Here is a 26,701-nt window from a genome sequence, read left to right on the forward strand (position 1 = left end):
TGTGGTCAATGACATGAGACAAAGTATACGTAAACTGCTGTATGGAAAGTGAATTTGCTCTGTAAATTTTCACCCAAATCACAATAAAAAAGAAAATATAATTTTAACGGCTGTGTAATATTCCATCACATAATTTAGTAAGAAAAAAATGAAGTGAAAATAATTGGTGTATTTGGTAATTAACTATTCATATTTTAAAACACCCATTTTATGTCAATTTACATACTATTGAATATTTAGGTGGTTTCCAGTTTTCCAACTGCACGACAATAAATATGTTTATATCAGTCTTTTTCTGTATTTCTGGTTATTTGTAATTTGGACAGAGTCCTAACAAGAAAAGTACTGAATCAAAGGGTGTAAACGTTTTACAACTCTGGATTCATAACATCAAATTAACTTTCCAGAAAGTCTGTACTACTGTACAGTATAGCAATATAAATCCCCATTTCATCAAACTCTTAAGGGCAGTAATATTTTTTTGTAACCTAAATAATTTAATGAGAAAAATAGCTATTTATTTCCATTGCCCTTTATGTGATTGACAATGAATTTGTATGTGATATTTTATTAGGCACTGATTACTTTTGCTCTGTAACTCTCCATCGGTGTCCTTCACAAACGTGCTGATTCATCTGTCAGTATTTTTAGGGCACTCTGTACTGTTCATCACAGGGGTGTGGCTCTTTCCTTATTTGTGATGTCACGTCTTCCATCTTGATTCATGACGCATTCGGCCCCGGGGATGAAGCTCTGTTGCTTTTACCTTTTTTGCCTTCATTTCCTTCACATACTCTTAAGACATTTTTCAACAAACTGTTTTCTGAATCTTCTAACTGAATTTTTCATTTATTTGTTTTAGGCTATAGTGAAGTAAAGCTCCTTTTCTTCCCAATAGTTAAAAAATAAAAATCATCTAAGTCCCATTTGCTAAATAAATAATCTTTATTTTCCCTATTGACTTTTGATGTTACCTTGAACATGTCTGTGGCCTATTTTGTTCTAAAAATACGTAGAAATGAAAGTGTGGCTCAGGATTAAGGAATTATGATAATGTGGATAATTGTTGTTATTGTTTGGTGCTGTCGCATCAGCTCCAACTCACAGTGACCCTATGTACAAAGCCTCATTATCTTTACTACGCCTGAGCCCACTATTGCAGCCACCGTGTCTATCTATCTCATTGAGAATCTTCTCCTTTTTTGTTGACGCTATACCTTACCAAGCATGGTATCCCTGGTCCCTTCTGACAACATGACCAGAATAGGTAAGAAAAAGTCTGGCTGTTCTTCCAAGAAACATTCTAGCTGTACTTCTTCCAACACAGATTTGTTTGTTCTTCTGACACTCCATGGTATTTTCAATATTCTCCACTAACACTACAATTCAAAGGCATCAATTCTTCTCTGGTCTTCCTTATTCCCTGTCCAGCTCTCACAAGCATATGAGGTGACTGAAAATATCATGGCTTGGATTAGGCGCACCTTAGTCTTCAAAGTGACATCTTTGCTCTTTAACAATTTAAAGAGATCTTTTGCAGCAGATTTCCCCAGTACAATATGTCATTTGATTTCCTGACTGCTTCTTCCATAGACATTGATTGTGGATGCAAGTAAAATGAAGTCCTTGACAACTTCAATTATTTATCCATTTACCATGATGTTGTTCACTGCTCCCATTGTGAGGATTTCTGTTTTCTTTGCATTGGGTATAATCCATACTGAAGGCTATAGTCTTTGATCTTCTTCAGTAAATGCTTCAAGTCATCTTTACTTTCAGCAGCAAGGTTATGTTATCTGCATATCGTAGGCTGTTAATGAGTCTTCCTCTGATGTTGCGTTCTTCATAAAGTCCAGCTTCTCAGACTATTTGCTCAGCATACAGAGTGAGTAAGTGCAATCAAAGGATACAACCCTGATGCACATCTTTCCTGATTTTAAACCACAAATGTCTCTCTCAGTCTACATACACATTCCTCATGAGCACAGTTAAATGGAGTTTCATGTTGCTAGAGATAAAACTTGTCAATTATTTCACCTGTGAGTTATAAATGACTACAAAATTAAAATGCTCCCACCTTGAATTCAGAGAGGAACAATGCCCATTTAAAATCCACCCATTCCTGTTAAGCTGACTCGGACTCACAGAGAACCCTCTGGGATAGAGTAGAACTGCCCCAGAGGGTTTCCCAGAGTGTAAATCTTTACTGAAGCAGACTGCCTCATCCTTCTCCTGTGGAGTGGCTGGGGGGTTTGAACTGCTGACCCTTCATTTAGCTGCCAAGTGCTTTAACCACTGCACCACCATGGCTTCATTTAAAAAAGAGATAAATTAGAATCCTATTATTTCCTCTCTCCAATAAGCTAATGAAAAGCCAACTTTAAATAGAAGGAATGTCCATTCAGTCTGCAGCTTGTTCTCAGAGGGCTATCAGAGTAATTGATGTACTAATGATTTCAGTGCACAGCACCGACTGTCTTCATTTTGCATAATTTAAACCAAACCTGAATGTAAATGGAAAGCAGTCCTCCTGCCTGTTTAACTCCCATGACTTTTAACTGAAAGTCATTTAACACTGCAGCAGAGGAAGGGAAGACGGCAAATACAGAGAGCCTTCAACTTCAAAACATTCCTTTACACTGAAATGGGAAGAATTAAACAACTACATTGGAAATACCCACATGTGTGATTTATCACCTTATTAGCTGAGAGTGAATATATAATTATATCACATTTATCTCCAGTAGAGTCTCCTGAAAAAATGTTCAAGTGCATATTCTAAATACTCCAAAGGGAAACCAATGTGTTTCACAAGCTTCATCTTTTTTTTTTTTTAATTGTGATTTCGGTGAAGATTTACAGAGCAAATTCACTTTCCATACAGCAGTTCACTTTGTCTCATGACACTGACCACAGTTTACCACAACGCAACAGCTCCCCTCCCACTTCCTCCCCACAGTTACCTCTTCCCAGTGTCCATCCCTCCATGCACTCCTTGTCCCCTGAGCTGTATCCCTGTGCATAAGCAGCCCTTCTTTCTCCCAGCTTCATCATTTTTTAATGAAAAAAAATTAGTAAGAAAAAAATGAAGTGAAAATAATTGGTGTATTTGGTAATTAACTATTCATATTTTAAACACCCATTTTATGTCAAATACATTACACAGGGCTCTTTGATTTAGTTAGATGCACTTATTGGTATCACCTTGTAACTCAAAACATGATTCTTCTTCAAATGTTTTTACTTAATCTTTTTAAAATAACCTCTTGTCACCATTTATCTGAGACATCCAACACAGCAAATCCAAGTCTTGCACCTGCCACCAAGTCACGGCACTGATCACTAACAAGCCCAGTTAGTGAAGCACAGATTAAGTAGGTATGATCACCCCCACACCCACAATTACATCACAGCATGATGACCAATTAGTCTCAACCTGGGTAGTGAACCTTATTCCAGACACTCTGTGATCAACAGAAAAACAGCTGCTTCCTCACGGCTACCTACTGCCCTTCTCTGTTACTCTGGACCAGCCGATGGGGAAAGCAGGCCCGAACCAAAGTCTGAGTAATTTATAGCTGGCAGGAGCCCTCCACGGTGGCACGCTCTGCTTGGTATGGAAATGTCTTGTATCCATGTGGTTTAATTCCACCTCTGAGCATGACATGTACATTTCTAAACGGTACCACAGCAGGACTGTCCAATTACAGAAGACAAAAGGTGTCCACACACTGGGACTAAAACGTGCTCAGAAACAGTGCTAGGTCGCTTACTGAACACTGCATCTGAAGGCAAAGGACAGCTAATGATCACACAAGACGCATACGAGAATGATATTTTCTAACCCTTTGTTAAAAACAAATAAGAGCAACAGTCACAGCCAAGAGGAGCCTGAGAAGACATGACAACTCGATGTGATGTGGTGTCCTGAGTGGGGATCCTGAGACAGAAAAATGGCCTCATTTAAAACATGAACTTTAATTAACAATAGTATAGCCATATTAACTCATCAACTGTAACAACCACATCATATAATCGTAAAAGATCAATAGAGGAAACTGGGGGCAGGCTATATGGGAATCTTCTATGCTACCTTTGCCATTTTTCTGTAATCTAAAGGCCTCTAACAAATAAAGTTTATTTTTAAAATAATAATAATAATCTCTACCTTCCTTAGTTTTCCACAAAAAACCACCTAACGTATTATTTCTCTATTGTCAGTGTAAAGGACATTTGATAGTTAACTATATTTTAAAATAAACTTCTATTAAAACCAACAAAAGAGCAGTGTCTAAGTTCTTCTTTATAGAACCAAAAATGGTGCAGTTAAGTCCTCTTTCTCTTAGGACATACACCCACTCCTCACTTACTGATGTGGTCAGGTTCCAAAAACCAAGTCATTATGTGAAAATCAGAGTTACGTGAAAATGGAGGAATTTTTTTTTATTTTCTGTTTTCAGACTGTCCATTTGTCTGATTTTTTTAATTTAGAAAATATGATCATTGAAATTACAACAGCTAAGACTTACTGGAGCTCTGGTGGCACAGTGGTTAAAACATGTGACTACTAACCAAAAGGTCAGTGGTTTGAACCCACCAGCCACTCCACAGGAGAAAGATGAGGCAGTCTGCTTCCATAAATATTTACGACCTGTTTACCTCTGCCCTACAGCATCATTATTAGTCAGAATCGACCCCCCGATGGCAGTGGGTTTTTGGCTTGCCCTTTAAGATATGCTGATGTGCTCATCACTAAGTGAGTCCTGTCACGCATTACGTCTCACAGAGAAGGCGGCTTGGAGGAAACAAAGCTGGATAAAGCCAGGCTGTGTGACCGGAGGGCCCATGGTTTAATCACTTCACTTCCTCCTGTGCTGGGTCACGGCTTCCCTTGGGGAGCTACCTCCAGGGAGCCCCACTCCCACCTCTGCAAGCCCTGAGCTTAAGATCCAGAAGCCTGCTCCACCTTCGGGCCTGGTGCCTCAGCAAAGGCCGGGGCTCCCTGAGAGGGCGCTGGGACCTGGCTGCACACCCGGCCCCATGGAGGTGGAGGCTTCAAGCCTAGTTCACTTCGGGACGTCATGAAACTCACAAGCATTTCTTCTGAACACCCTCTCTGATGCCTCTTTCTTTCTTCCCACAGCAGGTCTGAGCTGCAGGGCCTCGGGCCACACAGGAGGCGGGCACCTAGGATCCATGCCCGCTGGCTCGGTGCCGCCTGCACATCTCCCCAGAGGCCTGTGGCCATCGGGGGGGCTAGTCCTGCGTGGCAACTGGATACCGCAGCCTCACTGGCGGGAGGGTGCAGAGGGCGCAGGGCAGAGTGGCCCAGCTTCCTGGAGGCTGCCCAGAGACCGTCCTTGAGGGAGGGGACTCTCCACAGCCATTGCTGCCATGTCCACTGCCTCATTAATGAGCAAAATAGTCGGATAGTAGATTTGTCACTACTGTTGTTAGTGCAAAGTCGGGTAATGAGATAGTCACTAAGTGAGGCGTGAATGTGTAGTCCAAAAAGAAAAAAACACTTTTGTTTAATATCACCAATCACAGGTTCTTGGAAATAATACAGAGGGCAAGAACCAGTGAAGCTCACACAAAGAAAAACAACTGACCGGTGCGCAGATAAAAAAAAGGATCCCATCTCACTGATAAAACAATCATAAACAGGGAATAATATTTGATATTCATCAAATTTCCAAAAAATAAAAACGGCAAGAATATTCAGACTCCCATGAAGTGGAGAACCAGGCTCTCTCACCTGAAGCAAGCCTACAGAAAGCAAGGATGCTACTTATAAAGTCCATTAAGACAAGCTCAAACCTTACCCCCATGATTCTACTTCTAGGAATCGATTCAAAGGACATATTCAGGCCTGGGTTCCAAGACTTGCAAATAATGGTCTAAAACATATACTCACTGGAAGTCTGAATGATTAGGTAGTAATTCTCCATGTAAAAATCAAAACTGATAAAACACATTAAGGAATCACAGATAAGAAAATCTTCAAAAGCCATCAAAAATGAGGCTTTCGAAGAAATTAAATGAAAAACAAGGAGACTATAATACAGATGTCCCCGTGGGTAGGGCTGCATGAGACCGTAACGCTCCCAGAAGTCTCCTCTGGGTGGAAGACGATGAGCAACTGGTTGCCTCCATCATATAGTTTCATGTTCATTTTCAACTTTTCTGCAATAAATACGTTCCTCTTTTCAATTGTTGTTGTTGTTGTTGTTATGTGCCATCAAATCAGACCCGACTCCTAGCGACCCCTCCTTGGGTTTCCGAGGCAGTGTCACTGCAGAAGTAGAATGCTCAACCTCCCTTCCGAGGAGTGGCTAGTGGGTTTGAACCACCAGCCGTCTAGTTAGCAGTCAAGTGCCTTAGGCACTATGCTACCAGAGCTCCCCCTTCTCAGTTAGCCATAGCTTTTCTTTCTCAGCTTAATGCTTTGTATAATTTAACCAACTTTAAAAAGAAATTATTATATTAAATCTCAGGAAAAAAAGTACCTAAAGAGAATTCATTAGTCGGACAAAACCATCTTCTCTCTTCTTAACGCTCCTCCCAGCGGGTGCTAAGTTCTTCCTATGGCACTCAGGGAATGGGACAGAGCACTGTGTCCAGCCATTCAGGACATCCCTGGGTTTCCTTTTATTCCACATGCTTGGTTTTTTGTCTGTCTGACTGGTTGACTGATGGATTGACTGCCTATATTTGAATCCATGGTGCAGGACACTGCTTGACTGAAGAGCCACAGACACAGTTTACACATACCCTTCCCCAAAGAATTCCAATTCTGGCCAAAGGAAAGTCCAACCCCGAGGTTTCTCATTCTTCTCTCATAAAATCTAAACTTAAAGGGAACGCTGCACTGGGTTCAGTATTGCTCTCACCTTGAGTTCTTTTCAACTGTAATACTCCGGAGAGACAGGAAAAATGAACTAAATCTTTGCTTTTTCTCATCTAACTTTCCTTTCTTTCAAGGAAAACTATGAAGAGGGGAGGAGCCCTGGTGGCGTAGCCTAAGGCATCTGATTGCTATTCAGAAGGCTGGCGGTTCAATCCCACCAGCCACTCCTTGGAATGAGTCAGATCCACCTCAACAGGCAGTGTGTTGCATATAAAAAGGGGAGGGAGGAAATGGATGGTGGGCAGCTGAGGAATGCAGCAGGATTTCCCCACTTCACAAATCCACTCAGGTCAGCCTGGGAAAGTTGGTTAAAATGGAACTCTTTAACAGACTGGGAAAACACGTTTCCAGGAACTAAACAAAGAGTGAGTATCAGTTCTAGATGTCATTTTCATTCAAGCTCATTAGAAAAAGGCAACAGTTCCAGCAGATACAAAGACAAAAGGCGGAACTATGTAGCATAAACAGAAAACAAATGTTTCAAAAAATCCTAGACAATGAATGAATGTGTGTAGTGTGCATATATACACACTTCCACATGTACATAAATAGTAAACACACACATACACAACTTGGCAATATCACATTATAAACAGACGTATTGTTCTATACACAACAGTGCCCAGTGCAGGCATATTTGTACAATCGGAAAAGTGACATAATAAATCGGTACAACTTGTTGAACGATAACATCATGTATTCCTAAAAGACCGGAATCTGGACAGCAGCCTCATGACTGAGCTGCCACACACCCTGACCTGACCCTGTGAAAACCAAAACTCTTCCCTGAGCTCTCATCCATCAGGCTAATCTGGGTGTCACTGGATTTACACCTTTGTCATTTGCTTGTTTGTTTAGATAAACTCCCACCCCAACTCCTACAACTCATCCTGGGTGATTTTACCATCCATGTGGACCATCCATCCAACATCCTAACCTCACAAGTCCTTAACCTCTCTGACTCCAATGACCTTCCCTTCCACTATTCCTTTGTGTGATAATAGAACACACAATCTCTGGACCATGTCCCCAGTACAACATACTCTAGCATCCTGACCAGCAGTTCCTGATCTTCTAGCTCTCTCAGTTCTCAGACTCCACAAAGCCTCTGGTCTCTCAATTCCTTCATTTCCCCACCTCTGGAGTCTTCCTCAGGAACAATGGTAGCATAGTGCCTAAGGCACTTGACTATTAACCAGAAGGCTGGCGGTTCAAACCCACCAGCGAGAAGGAAGGTGGGGCAATCTACTTCCGTAGTGATACCGCCTCAGAAAACCAAGGAGGGGTTGCTATGAGTCGGACCTGACTCAAAAGCACTGAGTTTGGTTTTTTGGTTTGAGAGTCTTCCTCAGCCTCATTTTATGCCCCCTCTATGCCATAGTCATCACTGGCACAACTCTCGTTCACGAGAGAGTTTTCTGAGATGCTCACCAAGCATCAGCCCCTCACTGGCATGCGTCCCTTCTGGACCCTGGGAGGGGTCCCGGCAATGAGTTCACAGGCTCACATGCTTCTGCAACAATTGTGAGACTGAGATATCTCACCCGCAATCAGTTAAAACTGTTCTTTCCACTGTAACTTCCCCTGTGACCCTTCCGCAGACATTTTTGGGATTCCGCTAAAGGGAAGTTGAGTTGAAGATTTAAGGGTTGGGGCTTAGTGGGGTATATTTGTGTGGTCTGCAGTCATACCAGGGCACACTTAAGTCACTGCTAGTTATCCCAAAGTAAAAACAGCTCCCAGAAATATTGTGACGGAAGGCACAAGAGAAGAGGCCACTCCTCAACCTGGAGGGTCCAGAGGCAGCAGGCGCCGGCAGCAATGGCACAGCACTGGACTCAGCACTCAGCATCTGGAAAAGCCTTCCAGTCACCAAACACATACGACTGCAAGCGGAGGGCTGAGGCCTCGTTTAACTGTCGTCAAAATGGAAGCTCCCCCGTTGGGAAGACTTGATAACGCCAGGCGTGCAAGTCGAGATACAGCACCATTTCATTTGATGTTTGAGATGCAGGTAGAATAAACGTCTGTGCTTGTAACACTCAAACAAAAATATTTTCAAATCATAACAACAACAGATTCCAGCCTAGAAGTAAACAGCAGGAAGGAGCACAATCTTGGATTTCCTGATGATCTGGTGAATGAAGGAGGAGTGAATAATGAGAACAGTAGTATTTCAATTTCCTACTGATTCAGCATAAAGTATGGAAGAAAACAGAAATATCATGGTTTAAGACTAAAAATCATTGATGACATTCCAACCAAGTCAAAGGACATCTGATACTGGTCACTGCACAAGAAAACAGGAAACACTCTGACACTTTACAGATTTTATGTAAAAACATCCTGTTAAAGATTTTCCCAAGATGGACAATAATTGTTTAAAAATGCACATGACAAATTGTGAGGCTGAAAGACACTCTTTTAAGTGCTCAATGATAAAAGACTAGCCTTGATCCATCATGCTAATTTCTTTACAGAAATGCTACTGAAAGACTGTCACATAAAGAGAAGAACAGAGTAGGCAGAACAATCCACAGGGGAAAATGAAAAGGTATGCAGGAGAGTAAAATATCACATTTCTGGATGTTGCAGTGTTTATAGTATTTGTCAGCTTTAAAAATTTCTTAAATCATTGTACATTCACTTCTCATTTAAAATACTTTTATCAATCATAAAAACATTTTAGGAAGTTATTTGAATGTATATGTATATATTCACTTTCAGACACACAGATACGTCAAAAGACTTGAAATAAAAAGCACAAAGAAAAAATAAATATTTCCTTTTGTCTCTGATTTTGTACTTTTTCTTAAAGAGGGCCCACAAACGTGAATAAGCCACAAGCTCATAAAACTAAGGTCTGCCCTTGGCAGAATACTTACCTGGGAGCTCTGGTGGCATAGTGCCCAAGGCATTTGACTGCTAACCAGAAGGCTAACAGTTCAAACTCACCAACCACTCCTCGGAAGAAGATTGGGCAATCTACTTCTGTAGCAATACTGCCTCAGAAACCCAAGGAGGGGTCGCTATCAGCCGGATCCCACTCGACAGCAGTGAGTTTGATTTTTTGGTTTTCAATTCCTTTGGGTCTTAACCTGCAACCCTGGATTAACCATGGCATTCAAACTCACTAGCCATTCCACAGAAGAGAAGACCTGCTGTGGTAGTTAAGTTTGTGTGTCAACTTGGCTGGGCCTGGTTGAGTGGCTGGGCAGCTGGATGTCGTATTCCCCATGATGAGACTGGTAATCAACTCCATGGTGGAATCTACTGGGAACAGCTGAGTAGCTAGCTGCCTTAAGGGATGTGGTCTGCTTCCTGTATATAAGGAGAAGGCTTGAGGAACGGTCTCTAGCTTATGGCACACTTGAACCCTGCATGTAGCCGTGTTGTTGTTCAGCAGCCTGCCATGCTCTGCTGATCTTGGGACTTCCAATAGACTTGAATTCATGGCCTGCTGTGTGGTTTGGTAACACTGGGACTGTGCCCTTTTACTTGTCAACCTTGGGCTTGTCAGTCTCAGCAGCCAGCAGCTGTCTGAGTGAAGAAAAGCCTCTAGCTTCAGTGGGCTGGGAGCAGGAGGCAGAGCTGAAGCCCAAGGTTGAAGGGCTTTCACCCAGCCCCTAGAGCCTGGTACTTCAAATTTGGACTTAAAGCCTCCAAACTGTAAGAGAATGAACTCCTGTTTGTTAAAGCCATCCCATTTGTGGTATTTCTGTTAGAGTGGCAGGCACTAGGTATCCAAAACACATGCTGATCTGCTCCCATAAAGAATGCAGCCTAATATGAGCTGAACATTTTCATTAGGTAGATACACTCCTTGGAGAGATCAATCATGGAAGAATAAAAGGGCTGTAGATGCACAAGGAGACAGCTCGGGGGGCAGGAGTGCATGGAGGGAAGGACACAGGGAAGAGGTAACTATGGGGAGGAAGTGGGAGGGGAGCTGTTGCATTGTGGGAAATTGTAATCAATGTCATGAGACGAAGTGTGTGTGAGCAGCTGTATGGAAAGTGAATTTGCTCTGTAAACTTTCACCCAAATCACAATGAAAATCAGCAACAACAACAACAACAAAAAGAATACAGCCTAGGAAACCCTATGGGGCAGTCCTATTCTGTCCCATAGGGTCGTTGTGAGTCGGAATCATCTTGACAGCACACATCACCACCAACAATGGATGCTGCCAGGATCACAGAATCAGAAAGTCATCCTCTACAAGTCCCCATGAAACAGCCAATTCATACAAGAATCATCACTGATGGATCTAAAAGTTATTAAAATAAATGGAAAAAAGCTTTCTGCATGATGTTCAAGTATCACCCCACAGGTTACTCGCTAATTACAAATGGATAGATGCACCCTCACAGCTGAGACAACCATAACCAAGTGATGAAACTCATAATTCCTAATAGAGGGACACCTGGTATTATGAACTTCCTGATGGGATGTAGTATGGACTGCACGGCATCACCTTTATAAGGATTCTTGCCAAAAAACATCTTAACCTAAATCTAATCTCTGGTGGTACAGTGGTTAAGGCATTTGGCTGGTTAGCAGAAGGTTGATGGTTCAAACCCACCAGTCACTCCACGGAACAAAGGTGATGCAGTTTGCTCCCATAAAGATTTACAACCTTGGAAACCCAATAGGGGTCATCATGAGTCGGAATTGACTCAATGGCAGTGAGTTTGAGTAATCGAGACTTCAGAGTTAACTTCCAGTTTACAGAAATGCAGGGGCTAGAAAACCAAAGGGAGCCCTGAGGACACAGTGGTTAAGTGCTCACCTGCTAATCAGAAGGTTGGTGGTTCAAACCACCAGCCACTCAAGAGCAGAAAGGATTTCTGGTAGCGTAGTGCCTAAGGCACTTGACTGCTAACCAGAAGGCTGGTGGTTCAAACCCACCAGCCACTCCTCAGAAGGAAGGTTGGGCAATCTATTTCTATAGTGATACCACCTCAAAAACCCAAGGAGAGATCACTATGAGTCGGGTTCGACTCAACGGCACATAAAACAACAACAGAAAAGCCTACCAGGCAGTTCTATTCTGTCCTACAGGGTCGCTGTGAGTGGGAATCGACTCAGCAGCAATGGGATTTTAGAGTGAAAAATGAAGAACTCCAGGAGAAGACAAGCAGACAAATCTGGAATGTGAGATATTCCACAAGACAAAAGATCTAGTCTCTTCAAGATTGCCAGTGACGGAGTCGTCAGTGAAAGCAAACATGGGTATAGGGACGGATAGATAGGTGAACAAGCTAAACAATTAGGTATGTCTAAATGGAGAGTGTATCCAAGATCATATATAGGGTTGGCAGACAATGGGCCTATAAGTTCATGTGAATGATCAGAATTCCCAGGTGTATAGTAGAGCTGACAAGGGGCAAGGTTATGGTCATTGCTTGGTCACAGCCAGCTACCCAGAGGGACCGAGTAGTTGATCCTGTGGGCTTGGGACCATAGTCGCAGAGGACATCAAGCTCAATTGGCACAACATACTATACAAAACATTGTTCCACCTACTACTTTGGCGAGTAGTGACTGGGACCTTAAAAGCTAGGAAGCTGCCATCTAGATGCAACAACGGGTCTCTCCTCGTCAAGAAGAAAGAAGAAAACCAAAATTAATGGAAACAATCAGTCCTAGCGACTGGTATACCATCCGATCTGCAACCTATACAACTATGAGACCAGAAGAACTAGATGGTGCCCAGCTACCACTGCCATCCACTTGGTAGGGATGTAGGAGATCCTGCATAAAGAGGGAGAACAATGTGGAACAAAACTCAAAATCATTTGGAGGCAAAAAAAAAAAAGAAGGTGGGGACCATGTTTGCTGGTCCAATAAAGCCTGGTGGAACCACTGAGACTATGGCCTCTAGCTGCCCTTCAGGTCTGGAATTGAACCCACAACTGTGGTTTCCAGCCAAACAAAGTACAGGCATGTGAGTTAAACATTTACCTCAAGTAGACACACGCCCTGGAGAGAACAATCATGGGAGAAGGAAGGGCTGCTTATGCACAGGGAAATAGCTCAGGGTGCAGAAGAGTATGAAGGGATGGACGCTGGGAGGAGGTAGCTATGGGGAGGAAGTGGGAGGGGAGCTGCTGCATTGTAAATTTTGGTCAATGACATGAGACAAAGTATATGTGAACTGCTGTATGAAAAGTGAATTTACTCTGTAAATCTTCACCCAAATCCTAATAAAAAAAAAAAAAAGATTGCCAGTGACGTGGAAAAACAAAAAGGTACAAGAATGCCCTAGAATAAAACAGAACGAAGAACTCGTCAGGGAAATCTAAAATCCGGCGGCTTGACGTGAATCAAGTGGCTGACCTAGGTTTGAAACCAGACCCACTGGAATCCAGTCAACAGCAGGGGGGTTTCTGCTTTCCCATAAATCCACGAACCTTGACTTATTTTGCTGGAGGAACTCTGAAGGTTAATGGCTAAGTGTGTGGTTTTGTTTAAGGATGTGAATTGTTGTTGCTTGCACAGAGTGCTCTGGGAATATCTTTGTTTAGACTCTTCTCAGAGCCTTGTGTAAGAAATGGCTCATGTTAAAAAGGCAATGTGTGGTTTGACTTTGTGACTGACTGTCTTATGCCTGACTGGACAGATTTTACACAAAGATCAACCAATCAGAAAACTCGCTTAGAGGTTTCTAGAATCTTTGTGAAGAGACCCTTCTTGCCCTCTCTAAGGCTGGAGTGTTTTGTAGACCCACTCAGCACTTCCAACTATAGTGGTTCATTCCTTCAATAAATCTCCTTTTAACAGAGTATGCACTCTCACTCTTGAAAAGATACAATAATCAAATGCAATATGCAACCCTTAGCTGGATCTTGTCCCTCTCTCCCTCCCACCCCTCACCCTCACCCCTACTCCCTAGAAGTAACACTTATAAAATACAATGCGACATCTGAGGAAATTTGGGTATGGACCGCTTAACAGACAACACGAGGGATAGTGTTACTTTTCTTCAGTATGACAACAATAGCTCCTCCTTAGGATAATGGTTAGTATATCCTCACGCTGTGAAAGACAAGGGTTCAGTTCCCAAACAGGGTGACCACCCTGTCTTAGGAGTCCTTGGGTGGCACAAATGGTTACTAGCTGAGAAGCTGGCAGTTCGAACCCACCCAGAGGCCCCTTGGAAGCCAGTCCTGGTAGCCTGCTTCTGAAAGATGACAGCCACCGAAAACCCTATGGAGCAGTTCTACTCCAACGCAGGGGCTGGCAGGAGTCAACGTCAACTCAACAGCAACCCACAACAATGGACAGCAGTACTGTGGGGATGGGAAAACAATCCTTGTTTTTAAGAGAGGCACGCGCAAGGCTTTAGGGTGAATCATCCTGATGTTTGCAACTTACTTTCAAAAAGTTCAGCAACTTTCCTTTCAACTTTTTTGTTATGTTTGAAAATGTGCTGAAGAAAAGGGGAACGAATTTAAAAGAAAGTAAATCTAATTTTCTCCCATCTGGTCAATCCAAACAAGACATTTTAGTGGGGTCACAGTAATTATTCCCGTCAAACATTAGCAGTGAAGCATATCCAAAGCCCAGGGGTTCATGTCTTCAGAACTGCCATATTACACTAAGAATCTCCCAGGGCCGGCAGGCAGTCACAGCCTGAGGACGGTTTACGAGTGGCTCACGAGCACTGTGAGGCAGCTGTCTGTCATTCAGGATGGGACAGTCAGGCAGGAGCGAGGATGATAAAGAACGCCAACAGACAAAATTAAATGACTTCCCTGATTTCTGTGGTATCAATTTTGGGGAGAAAAGATAGTCGGGGCTGATTCCTTTCCGTGGACACCACATAGGTTCAGTGATTTCTCCCCCTCAGAAAACTGAATGGCTAAGTACTTTCTCACGTATAAAGCATTTTCATATGAATTACCTCTCTGACTCCTTAAAACTGACTTATGACCAGAAAAGGTAAGGAATATTCCCATTTGACAGATAAGGAAAAGGAGGCTCTAAGAGGTCAGATGACTTGCCTGAGGTTAAACAGGTGGTAAATGAGCCCATGTCCTCTTACACTTGACCACGTGTCCCCCAGCTTGGTCACTCTGGGTCACATCAAATTTTTCTGAGTTTCAGTTTCTGACTAGACAGTCTATGGCTCATACGAGAAATTGTAGAGTTTCATAACTTGGGCTAGCAAGGAAAAGTTGGCCCCCTTCCTTCCACGAACAGAACACTGGGGCAGAGATGGGAGTGCCCAGTCCGTCACCAGTGAAGGTGGCAGCTTCTTCCAAAGTAGCTAGCACACCTCCTTCCTGGGGCTGTTTGGGGCCTGGCCTCCTGTGTATCTCAGAAGCAACAGCTCTTCAAACACCACCAGTTCCCAGGGCCCCAAGGGAACGAACGCGAGGGTACGAGGCACCCACCGACATCAGACCCACACAGTACTGAGAAAAGAACAAGCACCATGCACCTGAGTCTGGCTGTCAAGTCTACACCCCCTCACAGTGCCTAATGGCTGTCTTTCTGGAGCAGCTTCCCATCATAAAACCCAGTGACTGGGGGAAACCACTGATTCCACGGCTCTCATAAAACACAGAGGTTCACAAGATGTGTGTTTTGGCAGATTATTTCTTCCTTCCCTAGGGCAGCCCATATAATCCCACAATAAAAGCAGGTTTTGTTCTAAAGGTTTACAGTACTTTCCCAATGAAAATTCTAATTGACAACCAAGCGGGGAATAACAATGCAAAGCAAAGCGAGCTCTGATTTCTCCCATTCTTCCAAGATCCCTCTCAAAGCAACACTCCCTGGGCCAGTGTCTGGCTGGGTCTTCCCTTGTACACACACATGCTCGGTTCTGACTGGGTCTTCCCTTGCACACACGCATGCCTGGGTCTGGATAGGTCTGTCCTTGCACACACACACATGCTCGGGTCTGGCTGGGTCTTTCCTTGCACACAAGCATTCTCAGATCTGGATGGGTCTGTCCTTGCACATGTGCATGCTCGGATCTGGATGGGTCTGTCTTTGCACACACACGTGCTCAGATCTGGATGAGTCTGTTTTTGCACACCACGTACTCAGTTCTGGCTGGTTCTTTCCTTGCACACACTCATGCCCAGGTATTAGCAGTTTATCACTCTAAGCAATCAGAACCCAAAAAGCAAAAGATTTCTTCCTTCCCACTTCAAAGACAGAAAATTTGAATCTCAGATTCAGAATATCAGGTCCATCCACAGCAAATAAACATACAACATGAAAATGCAACTATGCCCTTTCCACGTAAATGGGTGGTGGTGTTGTTGTGTGCCATCAAGTTGGACCCAACTCATAGCGACCCCTCCTTGGGCTTCCAAGGCAATATCACTACGGAAGTAGATTGCCTCATCTTCCTTCCAAGGAGTGATTGGTGGGTTTGAACCGCCAGCCTTCTGGTTAGGAGTCAAGTGCCTTAGGTACTATTCTACCAGAGCTAAATGGGTGGGGGGACCACACCAAACCAAACCCAATGCCATCAAGTCAGTTCTGACTCATAGTGACCCTCATTGGGATTCCAAGGCTGTAAATCTTTATGGAAGCAAACCTCCTCTTCTTTCTTCCGCAGAACACCTGCTTCGAGCTGCCAACCTTTTAGTCAGCAGCCCAATGCTTTAACCACTACACCACCAGAGTGTCTTAAAGGAGGGGAGGGGGTTCTACAAAACTAAATAAAGCTATGATGACATTCTTCAGAAACAGCTGCACAAGGACTTAAAGGTATTGCTATTCAGGAGATTCATTACAGAATAAAAGTTTAAGTACCAGAGGGAGTGATTTTCATATGAATGCTGGGTGTCACCCGCCCTCCACAAGAGTCTCCCAGCTACACAGAAAACCAAGTCACATCAAGCCAGGCAGGGAGCTGTGAGTGACAGGTCCAGTGAGGGCTGTTCAGCAGAGAGGGACATCACCTGATCTTTTATCCAAGAAAACTTTGAAGATTTTGTGAGGCTTTCTTGGCTAAACTGTCACTAGATAACAATACGGTTGCAAATGAGTGGTAAGGGGGAGGGGCACATTACTGCTGGTTGTAGATGCGGAATTAGCACTAAAGAAAGGCTCACTGCCAGGCAGACACTGGAGACAGTATCCTCCAGTAAAGTATGACACTCAACCCAGTTACACAAACCAAAACCAACATAAAATTCCTGTCTGAGAGGACAGCTCCTCTCTCCTTCCCTTGAATATTATCCTCTCCACACAATGTACAACAAGTCCAGTAGAGTAGAAATACACAAACCATGTGTCTCTGGTCTTTATACAGATTAAGTGAAGGGAAGCAGGTCAAGAGGTGAAACATACAACTCTGTTCTGGTTACCTAGTGCTGAAGGCTTTTCTTCACTCAGACAGCTGCTGGCTGCTGAGACTAACAACCCTAAGGTTGACAAATAAAAAGGCACAGTCCAGATGTTACCAAAACACCCCAACCCACTGCCATCAACTCAGATCCTACTCACAGCGACCCCTCCTTGGGTTTCTGAGGCAGTATCACTACGGAAGTAGATTGCCCCATCCTCTTCCCAAGGAGTGGCTGGTGGGTTTGAACCGCCAGCCTTCTGGTTAGCAGTCAAATGCCTTAGGCACTATGCTACCAGAGTCTACTCAAAGTCCCAAGGTTGACAGAGCATGGCAGGCTTCTGAACAATGACACAGCTACATGCAGGGTTCAAGCATGCCATCAGCTAGAGACCGTTCCTCAAGGCTTCTCTTTATATACAGGAGGCAGACCACATCCCTAAGGCAGCTACTCAGCTGCTCACAGTAGCTTCCGCCATGGAGTTGATTGCAGTCTCATCATGGGGAACACTACATCCAGCTACGCAGCCACTCAACCAGGCCCAGCCAAGTTGACACACAAACTTAATTACCACAATTCCACTCATTCTCAACTTGGCAGCTGTACGGATCTCCTTCACTGGATGGCTCCTGTCCCCTAGTCCCTGAATGGCGACCTCACCCCCTTGGCCTGGCGAGGCCTGTTCCTCTATCTCTTGGGCAGCGGCTATGGCTCCATCCCACTGGCCCAGTAGAGTGGCCCCACACTTCAGAACCAAGTTGGTGAAGGTCTAACTCTTTGAAACCTAGGAGCTATGGTGGTTCCACCCCCAGAGGCCACGGTCCTACCCTTAAGGCTGAGGCAGCTCTCCTTCCCGTTTCCTTGGTCTCTCTGCTTCTGCTGATTAACACCGAGGGCAACCCACTCTGCAGGAAATATTCCTGCCCCAAAAGCACTCAGCTTTCTTGCTCCATGGGCCGGCCAACCCGCTACTCCACTTCATGCCGGTCTCTTCTACCAATTAATGCCCAAAGGCAACCCACACTGCCAGAAAGCCGCTTGCACAATGGCATTCAACTCTCTCCTCCACGGGCTGGTAAGGCTGTCGCTGTCTCAGGCCAATTCTCTTGGCTCTGCTCCTGCCATCTCTCATGCCGCATGCTGGGGTCTTGGGTCAATGACACACTCCACTCCTGTTTTCACATTTTCAGTATCTGTCAGAGTAGCACCCCACTCTCTCAGTACCATATTCTGTTCTGGTTACCTAGTGGCGCTCTGACAAGAAAATACCACAATTGGGATGGCTTGAACAAACAGGAGTTTATTCTCTTATAGTTTGGAGGCTTTAAGTCCACGTTCAAAGTGCTGGGCTCTAGGAGCTGGGTGAAAGCCCCTCAATCTTTTGGGTTTCAGCTCTGCCTCCTGCTCCTGGCCCACTGGAATTAGAGGCTTTTCCTCACTCAGACACCTGCTGGCTGCTGAGACTGACAAGCCCAAGGTTGACAAGTAAAAAGACACAATCTCAATGTTACCAAACCACCCGGCAGGCCATTAATTCAAGTCCATTGAAAGTCCCAAGGTCAGGCTGCTGAACAATGACACAGCTACATGCAGGGTTCAAGCGTGCCATCAGCTAGAGAATGTTCCAAGGCTTCTCCTTATATGCAGGAAGCATACCACAGCCCTAAGCCAGCTACTCAGCTGCTCCCAGTAGATTCCACCATGGAGTTGATTACCAGTCTCATCATGGAGAATATTACATCCAGCTGCCCAGCCACTCAACCAGGCCCAGCCAAGTTGACATACAAACTTAACTACCCCAAATTCAGTCTCCTTTTCCTAGACAGCAGAGAAAAGGCTTAAAGGAGGGAAGTGCAGCACGAATGGGCAGGGACACCATACCAGGAGTCAGGAGGCATGACTCCTGCCTCCTCTGGTGTCTATCATGAGCTGCGTGGCACGTGACAAGCCCCTTAGTCTCCCCGAGTCTCCATGTACTATAAAGCACAGGATTCATCTAGATCACAGGCCCACAAACTGCGATGCTTGGAGCCCCCAGGTTCTGTGGAGGCCATGAGAGGCAGCCACAGCACCCCACACTTCCTCAAAGCTCACAACAGTTCAGGGTTGATCCATGTTACGTACTTGGACTGTGAGTCATGTCCTTTGTTTCAAGAGTTCTACTACCAACCACCTGCCAGCCTGTCGTACTACAGTGGCTTGCATATTACTGTGATGTTGGGAGCTATGTCACCACCAGTATTTCAAATATGAGCAGGGTTACCTGTGGTGGATGGGTTTCAACAGAACTTCCAGACTAAGACAGACTAGGAAGAAAGGCCTAGCAATCTAATTCCAAAATGAGCCATGAAGCAGCCATCTAAGGAACAACCATTGGTCTCTATTCACCTGCAGCAACAGAGGAAGGAGGAGTGTGTGAAGTATATGGTCAACTGCCTCCATGAACAAATGCCTCCTTTGCCATAAGAGCAGAAGAAGTAGATGTGCCCAGCTACTATCACTGAACATGTTGATCAAAGACTCTATAGAAGAATTCTAATCCAAGGGGGGAAAACACAGAAGAAAACTTTAAATTCCCATGAAGTCCAGACTTTCTGAAGCCATGGAGGCTGGATGAAGCCCTGAAACTACTGCCCTGTGTTGTTGTTGTTATGTGCCATCGAATCGTCTCCAACTCAGAGCAACCCCTCCTTGGGTTTCCGAAGCACTGAGATAATCTTTAAACTTTACCTAAAAATATTCACTGAATTCTTCTTGAAACCAAACACGAGATTAGCTTACCTAGTAAGGAAATGTCTGCCTTGAGCAGTAAGCTCTTCTAACATCTATCTATCAGGGGTCAGCGTGACCACAGTAACTCGTAAGATAGAGAGGAGCCTTAGGATGCAGTGAGTTGATGTTAACAGAAGAGCGACAACTCAGAAAAGGAGGGTAAGAATGGTTGTACAACTTGAAGAGTGTCATCAATGGCACTGAATTGCACATGTAGAAACTGCAGAAGAGGCGCACATTTTGCGGTGCCTATTCTCAACAACAACAACAAAATAAACAAACTAAACTAAACCAAGCCCTACGGATCACAACCGACTAGTGTCCAACATTGTGCCAGAAGATGAAGCTCCCAGGTTGGAAGGCACTGAAAGTACCCAGTGGCTGTGACAATGGCCTTGAGCACACCAACACACACGAGGATGGCCCAGGACCGGGCCACGTTTCATGCTTTGTGTGTGGAGTCACCACGTGCTGGAGCCAACTCAGCAGCAACAGACGACACCAACCAAGATGATCCACAGTTAAAATGACTTGCAAGCACCGGGCTAGTGTCCCTTCCGCTTGGTCTGCATTTTTCATTTTTATTATTATATGGTTTCTCTATGCGTCTTCGGATTATTGTTATTAGAATTAAGTGATTGACTTGCTGGCTAATATTGGTCCTCAATCCCATATATTAGATTCTCTTATTCCTACTTAAAAGATAAGAAAACTGAAATTCAGGTAAGATAAGTGCTCCAAATCACACAGTTTAGTGGCTGACAGGATTCAAATCCAGGAATTAAAGCCACTAAGCTCAATTCTGTTTAAAGTTAAAGAATAAACTTTATAGATTTAAAAAAAAAAAAAAAAAATCTGGTTATCTCATTATTATAGCAACTATTTCTCTGAGGACATCAAATTCTTCACCTTAATTCTTTAAAAGGAAAAACTTACCCTGGTGTGAAGAAATGGATGGCCACAAGTTCTGCCCAACAAGCATATCTGTTGGGTACAGGAAAGCCCAAAACATTGACAAAGCCTCCAGGACAATAATGGTTGTTAAGAACTTTCAAAGCAAACAAAACTCCTAAAAAGGAATAAACAGCATACAAATATCAGTAATCCAAATGTGGAGAGACACCCGGACATCAACATTCACACACAAAAAAATTAGCTAAACATGAAAGTGATCATTGAGTTACATCTACATTTTTCTGTTAAAACATATTCTACCCCTTCCAACACGTCACCCAGCATTTGGTTAAAAATATATATAAATACACGTTCAAGGCAATAATTTTTCTGAGGTTTCTTAGCATAGAAGTTCATACTGACTTTTAGAACACTACTAAGTACACAACACACAAAATAGGGACAAAATGTATCTCTAACGTCTGTGATGGAAAGACGTATGGAAGACAGGGCACATTTCTATGCTCTCCCCCCCGATGAGATCATAAGGATGCACCTTGGGGAGCAGGGAGAACGGCAGGGTGAGAGAAGGAAGGGGTGCATTACATGGCCTTCTGCTTGAGGACTACTTCCCTTCTCTTCTTCACATTCCAGTTTTTAAAACACTTCATTTAAATCCTGATGGCAATTTCACTCCTGTGAAAAAAGGACTGCTGTTGTCGTAAGGTGCCACCAAGTCGGTTCCAACTCATAGTGACCCTACATACAACAGAACGAAACACTGCCCGGTCCTGCACCATCCTCACAACCATCGCTATGTTTGAGACCACTGTTGTAGCCACTGTGTCAGTCCATCTTGTTGAAGGGGAAAAATGAGAGGCCATGAAATGCCTGATGAAAATCATGTAGACTGGGTTCAAATCCCAATTCTGTTACTCACAGAGCTCGTAAGTGGTACAGTGGACAAGTTTTCTCACATCTCTGGGTCTAACTTTCCTCATCTGTAAAATCAAGACATTGCTCTAGATCTGCCATTATGAACTAAAATAGGAGTTGTGTAAAGTGACCACCTTGGTTCCTAAAAGGTGGTGTGCATGCCATGGAGAGGGAGTGGTGCATTAATTTTAATGAGAGCTGTCCTCTTTTTTGAGACCTCCCTATCATCGTCCACCCACATAGCTCTCCTTGACCCCACCATGATGCGGCCAGTGCATTTTTCCAGGATTCCTCTCCCTACAGAACCACCTTCAACTATGACTCAGTCCAGACTGTTCAAGAGTGAAAGATGCAACATGGTGTGGAACAGCGAGACCGGGGTCTCCAACCAGCCTCTTCTCCAAAATCAAGAGCCTCAGCAGCTCCTGGCCTCTCAGAATTCACTGCTTTTACCAACCAGGGCCCTACACGTCATCAAATGACAGCCGGCACACCTGCCCTGCTGTTTTCATGCACGCTCTCTCAGCAGTTCATTTGCCTCACCTGAAAAGCCTACAGCACAGTGCCTTTGGAAGTCAGGTTCATCTATAAATGTTGCAAGAGAAAATTCCAAAAGCAGGTATACTATCCCAGTGAGTAGTGAGAATGTGGCTATGAGGTAGGCAAACCACCTACTTCCCACTCTTCTCTCCAGCTTGATTCCTTTCCATAGCATGGAGGCCATATTGAAATACAGATGCCAGTCGTCCGCATGGTGAAAGGGGGAGAGCAGCAGTCGCTGCCAGTCTTTCTGCTGGTAGCACTTCTCCACGCTAATGCAGGAGGCATACAGGGGCTTCACAGGATTCAAGAAGAGCCAGATGTTAAGTGCCAAAGTTGCTAGGGTGACAGGTGGGATATTGTTGATCCCAACGTGGAAGATTTGAGAAAGGAGCAGCAGCAGCCCAAGGTTCACCCCTCTGGATCTCCGCTGCATGGTTCAGTATCAGGAAAACAGCCCAGTGATGGCGGAATACAGTCAAGTGTCAGGAATACGGAGAGCCAGAGAGAGAGCTGAACCTAAAACATAACATACAATGCGTGTGAAAATCCACGAACTCAAGAAGAGCACATTATAAGACAGATTCTCTTGAAGGGGAGCTTTTGTTACGTACATTCTACCTCCACCCTAAAAGAAACGTATTTTCACGGTCTTTCAGAGCAACATCCAGGATGCTAGCTGACACCCTTCCTTCATTTTACATTCCAAAATAGGTATTTTATCCCAACTCCCAATGGGCCAGTTAACACCAGCGTGTACTTGCTTTGAGGAGGGATTGGTTTATGCTCATAGAATAAAGCTAGTGAAGAGACAGGGGGAGACAGAGACACAGACTGAAGATGTAAGAGATAAAAAAGGAAAATAAATTCAAGTCCATGGAGAAAGGAGCCTTTGCCATCACAAACGGAAGAAGGAAGTAAATGTCTGTCAGATGCAGATGTGGCCAAACAGGTAGATAAAGGGGCAGGTTGGAAAAGTTCTTATCCAGTCATGTCCGTTTTCTCTATAGAGTTCACTTGGTTCCTAATCAAGGACTTTGCTAACTCTTATATCCCAAAGATTCTAATCTAGGCCACACACGAGAAAGTGCAAAGCTCTGAAGTCAAAAAGGAAAAGACTGTCCTATCTAACTCGGACAAATCATTTAAACTTTTATTTATTTACATTTACGTTAGGAAGGATAATACCTCCTTCCTGAGACTATTATCAATGTTTCGGGAAAAAGTAGCTGTTGAATAAATGGTAGCTACTATTTTCATTTCATATAAAGTCACTATTACAGGTTGAATTGTGTCCCCCCAAAAAATAAGCATCAACTTGGCTCTCAAAACTCATTGCCATCGAGTTGGATCTGACTCATAGCGACCCCTCCTTGGGTTTCCGAGGCAGTTGTTGTTGTTGTTGTTGTTATGTGCCATCGAATCAAACCCGACTCATAGTGTCCCCTCCTTGGGTTTCCGAGGCAGTATCACTACTGAAGTAGATTGCCCCATCTTCCTTCCGAGGAGTGGCTGGTGGATTTGAACCTCCAGCTTTCTGGTTAGCAGTCAAGTGCCTTAGCCACTATGCTACCAGAGCTCCCTAAGAAGAAATGATGCCTTTGAATTAAGGTGGTTGGGAAGGATATTGAATATACTATGAACTGCAAAAAGAATGAACCCAAATCTGTTTTGGAAGAAACACAGCCAGAACATTCCTTAGGAACAAGGATGGTGAGACTGTCTCATGTGCCTTGGACAGGAGGGCCCAGTCCCTGGAGAAGGACATCATGCTGGGTAAAGTAGCGCGTCAGTGAAAAAGAGGAAGACCCTCAACGAGACGGACTGACAAAGTGGCTGCAGCAACGGGGGCAGACACAGCGATGAATGGGAGACTGGGCTGGACCAGGGAGGGTTCTCTTCTGTCGTACATAGGTTTGCTACGAGTCAGGATCAACTCGACAGCACCTAACAACAACAACAACAACAATCTTAAGTAAAAATTAATTCATTTGTAAATGGCAACAAACTAAAAAGCCTGAAACATACTCCTTACTCTCCTATATGGATTCCAATTGACATCAATCACTCCCAAAAGAAATTCTCTGGAAAAAAACTACGTATCTACATCAGTATCTGGAACCCCTGGCTGGCTTAGACTGCTCAGTGTTCAGGAATTAACCCGAAGTCAGCAGCGTAAATCTAACCATCAACAGCTCAGAAGAAAGGCCTGGCTATCTACTTCCTAAAGGTCACAGCCATTTCAAATCCTATGGAGCACAATTCTACTCTGAAAGCCAGACCCAACTCAATAGCAACTGATTCGATTCTGGTGGTGGTTTGTTTTTTACATCTGTATCTGTACTTTAGGCTCTCCATTGTTAGCACCCCCCAACAGATCTGCATTATTAGCACAACTAAAGTTACTTTACTGCCATGGGCTTATTAACATTCTAGTTCTGTAGCATTCTCATGAATTAGAGGATTTAATGAAATCCCAACTAAAAGGTCCCCAAACAACATTAGGAGAAACTGCCTATTTTGCATATTGGAATTGAAGTTGATTTTTAATTCTTCAACATTTGTGAGATTTTTGCAATTCCCCTAAGTAATTACAGATATCAAATATTGTTACCTGTAACAGGAGCAATGGCAAATTATGGCTCTGACCATTAAGTAATTACCTTTCAAGAAAACATACACACACAGAGTATCTGCGTAATGTCCTACAGATGCCAGGCTACTCATAGCAGAAAATCAAAACTAATTCTATCTTTGCTTAAGAAAAAGTTCCCAACCATTCTCTACCGCTGCCCAGAGTAATCTTTATAAAACCGCAGTACAGCAGGTGGATGCCCATGCTATAAATCTTCAATGGCTTCTCATCACTGTGAGAAAAAGTGTAGTCTTTACCCTAACTACGAACTTGTTCTTACCAGGGCCCTGCCTAGCCTCCAGTCTCATCCCATGCCAGTCTTTGCCTCAGTGATACTCCAGACACATGAGGTCTTCTTTCAGCATGCCTCAGTGATACTCCAGACACATGAGGTCTTCTTTCAGCACCATGATTAAAGCATCAACGGCCAAAGGCAAGAGCTACCTTGCTTGTTTTGATCACCACTGAACACCCAAAGCCTAAGCCAGTGACTGGTATGTAATCAGTGCTTAATAAGCATTTGCCACATGTTCTGGTTACCCAGTGCTGCTCTGACAGGAATATACCACAAATGGGATGCTTGAACAAACAAGAGTTTATTCTCTTACAGTTTGGTGGCTTTAAGTCCGAGTTCAAAGTGCCAGGCTCTAGGGGCTAGGTAAAAGCCCCTCAACCTTGGGCTTCACCTCTACTTCCTGCTCCCGGCCCACTGATGCTAGAGGCTTTTCTTCAAACACCTGCTGGCTGCTGAGACTGACAAGCCCCAAGTCTGACAAGTAAAGAGGCACAGTCCCGATGTTACCTAGCCACACGGCAGGCCACTAATTCAATTCCATTGAAAGTCCCAAGATTAGCAGAGCATGGCAGGCTGCTGAATAATGACCCAGTTACATGCAGGGTTCAAGCGTACCTAAGTTGGAGACCATTCCCAAGGCTACTTCTTATATACTGGAAGCAGACCACATGCCTAAAGCAGCTACTTAGCTGCTTGTGGTAGATCCCACCATGGAGCTGACTGCCAGTCTCATCATGGGGAATAACTACCACCAGCTGCCCAGCCACTCAACCAGGCCCAGCCAAATTGACACACAACCTTAACTACCATACCACATGACCCAAGATAAGTGCTTTTTAAAATGTATCTACATTCATACACCAGATGAGACTGACGGAAAAGTATGAACACTTACAATACATTCATCTTTTAATATTTTTCCTACAATTGTAACGACCTTCCCCATAGGATGTTGTTGTTAGGAGCTGGTGAGTCAATTTTCCACTCACAGTGACCCCATGTGACACAGCAGAATTGTCCAATCAGGTTTTTCAAGCTATCAATGAGCAAAACACCATGTCTTTCTGCCATGGAGCTGTGGGGTAGGTTCAAACCCCCAACCTTTCAGTGAGCAACCAAGTGCTTAACCGCTTCACCACAGGTTCCTTCAGAGAATCAGGCCTACAATCCCACTTACCAATTTAGCTCCAGAAGAAAACTAACAATCTGAACCATTTAAGATGTATAAGTTGCTATGCTAGAACTATCTGACGGAAGAATGTTGTTGTTATGTGCCGTCGAGTCGGACCCAACTCATAGCGACCCCTCCTTGGGTTTCCGAGGCGGGATCATTACAGAAGTAGATTGCCCAACCTTCCTTCTGAGGAGTGGCTGATGGGTTTGAACCGCCAGCCTTCTGGTTA

At 44.0% G+C, this 26,701-nt stretch overlaps 1 protein-coding gene across 1 annotated transcript in view; it reads right to left on the minus strand.

The window, feature by feature from the left end:
• Window positions 1-22,804, minus strand: part of RHBDD1 (rhomboid domain containing 1) — a 140,961-nt gene extending 118,157 nt beyond the window's left edge. The window contains exons 1-2 of the mRNA XM_007935537.1: window positions 22,372-22,804; window positions 20,935-21,067 (exon numbers count right to left, since the gene is read on the minus strand). Of these exons, the coding sequence (XP_007933728.1) occupies window positions 20,935-21,067; window positions 22,372-22,804 (566 nt within the window). The remainder of the gene's footprint in view (window positions 1-20,934; window positions 21,068-22,371) is intronic.
• Between the last annotated feature and the right edge of the window lie 3,897 nt (window positions 22,805-26,701).

The sequence above is a fragment of the Orycteropus afer genome, unplaced genomic scaffold (genome assembly GCF_000298275.1).
Source record: "Orycteropus afer afer isolate SDZICR_OR568_19922 unplaced genomic scaffold, OryAfe1.0 scaffold00002, whole genome shotgun sequence".
Taxonomy (NCBI): domain Eukaryota; kingdom Metazoa; phylum Chordata; class Mammalia; order Tubulidentata; family Orycteropodidae; genus Orycteropus; species Orycteropus afer.